The 9,370-nt window shown below is 42.3% G+C and overlaps 2 protein-coding genes across 9 annotated transcripts in view; one reads left to right on the top strand and one right to left on the bottom strand.

Annotated features, from left to right (window-relative positions):
- The first annotated feature begins 6,708 nt into the window (after positions 1-6,708).
- Positions 6,709-9,370, top strand: part of SSPN (sarcospan) — a 113,730-nt gene continuing 111,068 nt past the window's right edge. For 6 of the 8 annotated variants that reach the window (XR_013337642.1, XR_013337643.1, XM_077774474.1 and 3 more), the window contains exon 1: positions 6,709-6,846. The gene's annotated coding sequence lies outside the window, so the exon portion shown is untranslated. Of the gene's footprint in view, positions 6,847-6,907; positions 7,008-9,370 lie in introns of those variants that run through there. The other 2 variants (XM_077774473.1, XM_077774472.1) reach the window with 1 other exon arrangement.
- BHLHE41 (basic helix-loop-helix family member e41) lies at positions 6,908-9,308 on the bottom strand. The gene is made up of 5 exons (XM_077774477.1): positions 8,992-9,308; positions 8,785-8,848; positions 8,356-8,463; positions 7,921-8,032; positions 6,908-7,483 (listed from the first exon to the last, which is right to left on the bottom strand). The coding sequence occupies exons 1-5, from the start codon at positions 9,051-9,053 to the stop codon at positions 6,921-6,923; spliced, it is 909 nt and encodes a 302-aa protein (XP_077630603.1). The 5' UTR covers positions 9,054-9,308; the 3' UTR covers positions 6,908-6,920.

Below are 9,370 nucleotides of genomic sequence, written 5' to 3'. Positions count from 1 at the left end.
GCACACGGTTCGGTTTCTTCACCTGTTGGGTCACGGTCACGTGCAGATCACGCAGCTACATTACAGCTGTGCAGATGAGTTCCGTTCAACATCATACCCGAAAACCACGCGTTGCTTAAGGTATCATAGAAAGAGAAGCCAGTATCCTTATAAAAGGTATTCTGAAGGAATTCTGTGATTACCCAAAGTAACTGAAAGTCTCCAGGAACAGGATCCAGGTTGGAGTTCCCCTGTGACTCTAATTTTCTAAACGCAGTACTGAACCTGTAAAGCCACATAGGAAATCAACGTCTATTACAGGGCTGTGTGGCGGAGACTCGTCCCTCAGTTGTGAAACATTTCATATTCTAGGTGTACACATGTGCATAGCAATACGTAAAAGACTTCAGATTGAAATTGTAGCTAAAGTTTACAACATCCTAAAAATACCCCAAGTAAAAACTGTAGCAAATTGCCCTCTTTCGTGCTTCCTCGATTCTTTTTTTTTTTAATATACATANTAACCGACTAAGCCACCCAGGCGCCCCTTTTTTTTTTTTTTTAAATATATTTTTTTCTTATTTCCTACTTCCTCGATTCTAAATGTTCCTTTTGTCCAGACTCGTAGTTTGCTTTGATCCCTTCTTTCATGGAGAATCTTTACAGTTCCACCAGAGCCTTGACTATGTGTCTCCAGAATTTCTCTGTCTTCAGTTATTGCATGCTCTATGCCATGTTTTGGAAAGGCGCTACCTGATCATCTTTCCTGCTCTACCCACAACTATATTCCTACCTGGTAGTCCCTCACATGGACTAGCTCCATTCGTGTCATGAGCAAAAGTCAAATTGTCCCCTCCTTGTTATTGTTGCCATAGGGTAATAGCATAAAGAGCAGTGGACTCAGAACCAAAAAATCTGGTTCCAGTCCTCATTCTGCTACTTACTGAGCTATGTGACCTTGGACTAGTTGTTTGCCTCAGCTTCCTCCTGGAGGTTTTGAAAAATAGACCTTAGGAGTCCTTGCTTCCTAAAGGACTGCTCTCTCTCTCATTTCCTCCTCCCGTGCTGAGTGGAGAACATGGATCATCACGCTCTTATTTGAAGGGAAAGAAGTCACCCTTAGTTTCTTCTGTAAGAAAGATCAATGATTGAGGTGAGACAGAGCTGCTTGTGAGATACTAGGTGTCCCCCCCTCTGCTGCACTAAAAATTATCATGCTATGGATGCTAGCCTTTGCAGTAGGAAACGTTATGGCCACTCAGTCCGAGCTCATGGCTCAGGTCCTCAAGACGAGATGATGGTGAGAGAGTACAGCAGCCAGGTTCTAAAGAGAGTAAGAAATCAGGAAATCCCTGCTCAGATTTTAGTCACATATAGCCAGTTAAACTCCTGGTACTCAGCACAGGACCAGAGTATATCAGAACCTTCTCCTTGGAGCGAGCCCCATGGACTCTCACACCTGTTCGTTCTGTGAAGCCCAGCTACTGCTACTCTAGGCCTTCTCTCACTCAGATGAAGGTAGCAGCCCTCACTCCCTGGTATTGTACCACCTCTGCATAGCACCTACTATGTTGCATTCAGCTCTTTTAGTTTGGGTCTGTCACTTCCACTAGACTTTGAGATCTTCAGAGATTATTATTACTCTTTGGTTCTCCCGCACTATCGCAGCACCTCACGTATAGCAGGGGCAAACCAGATGCCTGCATCCCCAGGCCCACTGTTTGTTCAGTCTGTAGCCTCAGCAAGATCAGGAGTGTGTTGCAATCAGTAGGGAATCTGAAACCTCTTACCAGAAGCTGTCAATGGCTGTGTCTAAAGTCAGAGGCAGCATCTGGGCCTACACACCTCCCTGACAGTTCCCCAGAATGTTTTTGCTGGACCTGCTACCCAAGATTTCTAAAACCTAGACATGGAGGCGGGTTACACAGCAGAAGCAGGGCCAGGGTCAGCCATGAATCAGAGTGCTGAATCCGTTTTTACTAATGACCCTTGGTCCTCTATTCCTAACAATCTGAGAGAAAGGAGTGTTCATCAGATAAAAGAATTTGTTTCTGGCATGGAAATTTCATTATTTTGTGGTTAGCTGTGGAATAACGCTGTTAGGAAGCTGCTTTTTTATGTAATAAGGTGATCAAAACTATATAAAATATCTGAGGGCTTTTGCTTAAGTGTTCTGATAGGGAATGTTGCCAAGCATGTGAAAAGTTAAAGAGATGCAGGAAGAAGGGTTAGGGGGAGAAACGTGTTACTGATTCTATAAGCTCACACAATGTAGAAGAGTGACCCTCAGGTACTTCCATTAGAGCCTATTTATTCTCATTTTAGACACGTTTCAAATGGGTGTGGCTTTTGTTAAATGGTTTCCCAGGCCACAGTAAATCAGAGATAGCAAATTAGATAAGAGTTAGAGGCAAAGACTCTGACGCATCAAGAAGTGACAACTGGCAGCCTGATTGTGAGTAAAGAGACTGAAAAACCTATGAAAAGCAGATGTAAGAACTCAAAAAGTATTTAGTGCAGATGCAGTATTTTTTCCCTGACGACATGCATAGTGCGAAAGTGGTATTTATAATGGTGACCCTGCATTATCGAGAATGGTTAACTATGGATAGGGTATTTATTTTTAAGACATGTGTAAGGCAGTACAGAGGACCTGTGTAATATACTTTAGGAAGCTTTTCGCTAAAACAATTTAAGGAAAAAAGATAAATGAATAAACTCGAACATAGAAGCTTCAGTTTTCTGAATCGTTTCATGGGGCACGTATCATTCCCTGAGGCCAAATAAATGGGCATCACTAAATTCAGAATTTTAAAACATCAACTTTTAAAAAGGTATAGTTTTACTTTGTTTCGAGTTTTCAAGATGGTAATCACCGAACTAGGGAAAGAAACCCAGTTTTAAGACAAATGGCCAACTCCTTTCTAGGAGCCTGTTTTTAAGTACATGCTGCACATGTTTTTTAATATAAATCTCACCTAACCACAAGAAATATGTGATAATTTTCCACATCAATCTCCTATTAAATTCTATGAAAAACTAGAACTCACAGTGGACTTTAGCAGGCAGTGTATATCCATTTTGAGCTTATGCAAAACAACATAGAAAATAAGTATTGATCTGAAGGTCCAATAGATTAAGCATTTTTGTTTAACAAGAAAAACTTCAGGTTGAAGCAAAATACTATTATCACAAGAGTACAGCCAGGTTTTGGCATTATAACGGCCTTAATTGGTTCATGAGGCCCCTGCTCATTTCTATCCAAAGGAAAAAGCCTTAGTCTGTTTGCCAAGCCTTGTCTTCTGAGGATCTCAACTGGCAATCATCTTCCATGGAGAGGTTCACAATTGACCTGTGACATATTCAGAAATTGGCTGGGGCCTTCTTTTACATACTTTTGAACCAATCTCAGTTGATGAGTAATAACCAAACTTATGGCCTGCATGGCCAATAACAATGAACTAAATGAAAGATAGTTTTCACAACGATAGGAACTAAAACTCCGGTCATACTTTAAATAGCTATTAAAATGTAGTTTCTAGTGCCTTAGGTCTTTGTGGGAGGAAAGGTCACTTATCAATTAAATATCAGGTTTGCTGAGAAATACATATATACATAAAATCAAGTGACATACCATATGTATAAAAGCATTCCTAAGTCAAGATTTGTATCTGTCTTAGACTGAAAAATTACATATCCTACAAAACATTTTGGCTAAAATTTCTTTTCTTTCTTTTTCTTTTTCTTTTTTAAATAGCTTATTGTCAAGTTGGTTTCCATATAACACCCAGTGCTCATCCCCACGAGTGCCCTCCTTTGGCTAAAATTTGAACACTGCAGGTACAGGATCATCCTTGGTAAATCATTACTGGAGTCATTACTCCAGGATTTTAATTCATAAAATAAATCAATTACCAAAATAACTTGATGCCATATAGACAATATTACTTTGCAATCTGTCCTCGCTAACTTTATATTACCATGTAAGTATATAGGCATTTGGACTAAATAACTGATCTATAAAATTTGGCTTAACCCTAAGGATTTTTACTCTATTATGCCAAAATTATACAAATGCAAAAACATTTTATTACTGTTCTCTGATTTCCTTTGGATCATTTTTTGGTTCTGAAACTAGTATGACTACAATAGGATATTAAAATGTGGCTCAAAATATTTAAAATGCTGCTTTATCCTATTATTCTGGCTTAGACAATATTTTTCTAAAGTCCGATAAATAACGATGTTCCAAAATCCCACCCGTTTTCTAATGGTAATTTTTGTTTCCTTTGTTCTTGTGGTTTATTTATGACGGTTCATGAATGAAATCAATTTCAGTTTATGTGGTTGAAGATACTTCCAGTGGGAGGTAGTTTACTGAGTGGGGGGACACAATTGTTCAGGCTTCTTGTGCTACATCCAGCTAGCTGTTTGATCTTAGGAGGACAGATGATATCTCTGGGCTTCATTTCCCTCAGATTCTAAAATGTAGGGGGCTGGACAAACTAATCTCTGAGATTCCTTTGACTCCACATTCTAGGACTTGTAGTTTCGTTGCCGTAAGTCAGCAGAGGGAGCACTCTTTCTACATCTCCTAAATTTTGACTATTCTTTCGACACCTTTCTAAAATCAAGGGGTTTGTGAACAACATTACTGAAACTAAAAATTGGCAGTCCTTCACACAGTTTATAGTAAGTCACAAATCTGGTTATGAATTTGAGACAAGCCTCAAGATAATTATTTCTCTTCCTTGAATTCTATGATTAAGTTCCACAGGAAAATTATTTTATAAAGGTTAAAGAGCTAAAAATATATGGAGAAATTAAGCTTCCCTACATGACAGTGTATTTATACTGGACCCAGTGAAGGAGAAATACCAGGCCTATCTGGTATCAAGATGAGAAGTGAAAAATTTATCAATCATAAAAACAATATCAAATTGGGTCTAACATCAACAGACCACGCAAGTGATTGGAAGGTTTTTCTTTTGCACTTTTCATTGAGATACATTGGAAATAGGTAGGCAGTCACAGGCAGAGCCTGGAGGCTTGCAAGAGATTGGAAACGTGTGATACCAAGCCAATGACAAATAAAGTTCTTTATCTTAGAACGTTAATGACTTTCATCCGTACATTCGTAGATCTCTTAAGACTAATTGAGCAGTATGTCTTTTTAATTATTAGACAATCTCATATCGTATATTAAAGTTTTTATTCCTTAGTAAGAATTTTAAAATCACAAAATAGTGTGGTAATATTTAGGTAATAGAATTTATGGAGTGCTGAAAATACTAGAATATAAAGATAATTTCTAGTTTATCTTCACATACTAAAACTTTCTAAACCAGCTGGTTTCTTGCAGACAGTATTTATTTTTTTTAATAATTTAAGACAGCATAAGCTTGTACCAAGCATAAGCATTGTAACAAAAGTGCAACTTTTCAGCAAATCCTCCCCAAAAGATATTTTAACTCAAAATATCATTAGCACATAGTTTCTCCCTACAAAAATAGCATGTCAGACATCATTAATTGGATGTATTAACAACTATGTACATAAGAGCCACCTTGTAGGCTAAGAGTTTAACGTTGTTTAAACACAGCGTTTGAGGCAAACAGTAGCAACAGCAGCAGCAAATGCACCAAACTGACTAAAAGACCCAGATATTTTCTTCACTTATAGTCAGACTGTTGTGTCTCACCCCTTACATAACATTCAAGTGAGATTTCTCACAGTGCTACCTTGGCAACAAACTAAAAATATCTAGACAAGGTCTTGGTTTAAGCCTTATTAAAAAAAGCTTTCTTTGTGATTATCTGGTATCTGGTTTGGTCTCCAGAAAATACATAGACTTGGAGATAGGAAGGCCACACAGGGCTTCATCCACATCTTTACAGCATTTCCAATCAAAACTGACCAGTTTAATGCTTTCCTCCACTTTTGTTATTTAACAGAAAGACTATAGGATAAATCATTTTGGACTTTTTTGTTTTTAAGTTCAGTGCACATTCCTTTTTTTTTTTTTACAGCAAGATTATAAAAACTTAGGAACATGGTGGATTAAATAATGGCAAGGTGGAAATAGATGCAATATATATATATACACACACACACACATATACACACACATATATATACACGTCTGGGTGAGTGTGCATGTGTGTGTGAGTGTGTGTGTGTCTATATATATATATATATGAAATTAAGACAAGTCAATTGAGTCACGGTCAATTTTTCAATAAAGTGCTAGTAAATGTACGAAGAATGATTCTGGCCTTCCTCATGCATCTCCTTCCCTGACTTAGTTCTGACAATGGCCCAACTCCGTGTCTCTTTAAACAAGAGCAAGGTACTAAGGGATACCATTCAAACCACTTCAGAATAGGTTGCAACGCAAGTGGGTGCATCCTCACTTCTTCCTCTTTGAAAAATATATACCGTTTAAAAAGCTGAACGTTATAAAATACTGAAGAGTAAACTCAGTTCTAAAAGGTCCTCACTGTTTGTGNAGCTGCCTGCAGTTCAGGTCAACTCCTGGGCCACCTTGGCTCCTCCCCTGGTTCAATTAGCTCACCCACACAGCAGACCCTTCTCACTTCCTCCAGAATTAGGTTCTATATTTTAAAAAAATAATGGAACGTGGCCTAAAGGAAGGCAAAACTTATTTGGGGGGAAATTCTTTAAAGAAGAAAGTATCAATACTGCAGAGGTTCTTTGATAGCTGGTGGGGGAAGAAAGGGATGTTAGTGTGCGGAGGGTGGGGTGGCGAGGGATGAGCAAAACAGGAACTCCAAATGTACACAAAACACCTGTGTTGCTGTTTGTAAAGCCTGTCGTGCATCTATTACACTTCCTCCCTTAAAAACGGTAAGGGTGTTTTAACTTATTAATCGAATTACGCCGCGCGAACCCTCGTCCTGTGGAAGAAACGCGGCGAGGACTCAGGGGGCCTCCTTTCCTGGCTGCGAGGGGTCTTCCTGAGCGGAGCTCTCCGGGTTCCCGGGCTCGCGGGCGCCAGCGAAGGGCAGGTGGGTGCGGCCGTGCGCGTGCTGGGGGTGCAGCGCCGCAGGGGGCGCCACCTCGTGCGGCAGGAGGGTCGCGGCGGCGGCGCCGGCCTTCTCGGGAGGGGGCGACAACACGGAGGACAGGCAGGGGAAGGCGGCGGCGGCGGCGGCGGCAGCGGCGGCGNCGCAGTGGGGGTGGGGCTCAAGCTTCTGCCCCGCGCGCTCCAGGCAGGGGGCGGCCGCAGACCCTGCGGGGGCGGCGGCCGGGGGCGCGCCAGCGCCTTTGCTCAGAGGAACCTGTTGAGTCAACAGCTGAGGGGTGGGCAAGAACTGGGTGGCCACGGCGTGCAAGTGGTTGATCAGCTGGACACACCGCTGTTCCCTGGGCGTCCAGCTCTCAAACCGGGAGAGGTATTGCAAGACTTCTTTGGCGCATGTTTGAAATCCCGAGTGGAACGCATCCAAGTCGGACTGAATGGGCGACTTCAGAGATCGCTCCCCTAGGATGAGGAAGGGGTGGGGGTGGGGGCAGAGGAATGGAGGCAAGAAGAAAAATACCGACGTTAAAACATCTGCTTATCACGTGGGCCCTACATTGACTAAAGTGATCTCGGTTTTTCCTCTGTATTCGGGTGATATAATCCACTGGTTGCCGGGGAGGGGTGGAGAGCAGGGGGGCGCTCTATTCCCAGCTGAGAAACCGAAGTGGAGAGCGCAGCCGCCACTTTAAATAAAAATCCGAGTTCTGCTGAAAGCCTCTAGGATGCTTCGGGAAATGGGCACTTTCCAAGGAAGGGAAAGTATAAGCAATTTAACAAATGAGTGCGCGCCCAGGGGCCCAAGGAAGCAGGAGGGGGTGGGGGAAGAGTCCTAACACTGCCCCTCTGTGGGCTACTCGGCTTCATCAGGGTGGGTTGGCCTCCCTGAACTGACTTACCATTCTGTAAAGCAATTATCTTCTGATGCTGCTGCTCGGTTAAGGCTGTTAAAGCTTTTAAGTGTTTCAAAGTTAATTCCAATACTACGGCTTTCTCCAGATGCCCCAGAGTCTGCAGTGGTGCAAAAAAGAAGGGGGCACTTTGGTTACTTAAAAACACACATCTGGCTTGATTGGCTCTCCACTCAGCACAGCAACTTAAGCAAACACTTTGAAAGAAGTACTATTCCTATACTTCTTGAGCCTTCCAGAAGACGAGTTCTAAATGATTTCTTGCCTTCAGTTGTGAGCACCTAGTCTTGAGTTTGTGGGAAACTCTACACTACAGCCCAAGTCTAAGGCATATATTTACATTTATTCTTGTATCTCTGGGAGTAGTACCGAGCTATTAACACGCCCTTGGAGAGCAGCAAAGAATGAAAATGTGCATCTTACTGTCAACTTCAGATGTTCAGGCAGTAAATCTTTCAGCTGAGCAATGCATTCATTAATTCGATCTCTTCTTTTCTTTTCTATTAATCTGTGCGGTAATTTGTAGGTATCCTTAATATACGACAATCATGGAAGAGAGAAAACAATAAGCTAAACATTTATTGGATAAAACAATACCCCCTCCCCAGGACCCCCATATTATGTGATAAACTCTGCCGAGAAAGCTTTTCCTTTGGACTGTTCTGAAATGCAATTTGAATTCAGGTATGATGTTTAATCTCCCCCTGAGAGTATCCAGCCAACCACTTAAAATTCACAGTTGGGGAAGCTCAAGGGCTGGAATATATTTGCGGGCAGAGCTTCGCCGTGAAATCAATGGCCCTAATTAACTATCCAGGCAGGTTATGGGGAACATCGGAAACTTACACTTACCTTGCTATCGTCTCGCTTCATGCTCCTTTTGGGTTTACACATATACAAAGAGGAATAGTCCAGTCTGCAAAACAGAAATCAGCATCAGGCACCCGTTCGGGGAGGGGCACTGCCCTTGCCCGCTCCATACCACTTTCTGGAGAAGAAAAAAAAAAAAAAATCAAACTGAAGCCTAGAGAGATATTCCCAAGGGTGCGTGCACCTTACCCTATAAAATCTCTATGTTCCAGTAACTGTCTCTCTTGCAAATGAGGAATTCCTTCGTCCATGTTCAACCGCTGTCCGTTTCCTCTGTTTCGATTTTTGGGGTTCTGTTTTATAATCTGTGGGACGATAGCTTTGGGAGATCTTGGGGGGGATCTGTGCGTCTCCAGTCTCTCTCTCTCTCTCCCTTCTTCAGTGCAGTGTTGAAAGTGTGAAGCAGTTGGTTCCCCCCCTCCCACCGCGCTCGCTCTCTCGCACACACGCACACACACGCACGCACACTCGCGCCGGCCCCACTGCGCTGGTAGTTTGCTCTCACTCCGGGCAGTGTTTGGCCACAGGGCACGCGCGTCGCCGGCCAGACCAGCACCCAGCTCACCTG

Source organism: Crocuta crocuta, unplaced genomic scaffold (assembly GCF_008692635.1).
Source record: "Crocuta crocuta isolate KB4526 unplaced genomic scaffold, BGI_CrCroc_1.0 scaffold176, whole genome shotgun sequence".
NCBI classification, from domain to species: domain Eukaryota; kingdom Metazoa; phylum Chordata; class Mammalia; order Carnivora; family Hyaenidae; genus Crocuta; species Crocuta crocuta.
Note: the sequence above shows the minus strand (reverse complement) of the source record. Positions and strands in the feature narration are given on the sequence as shown.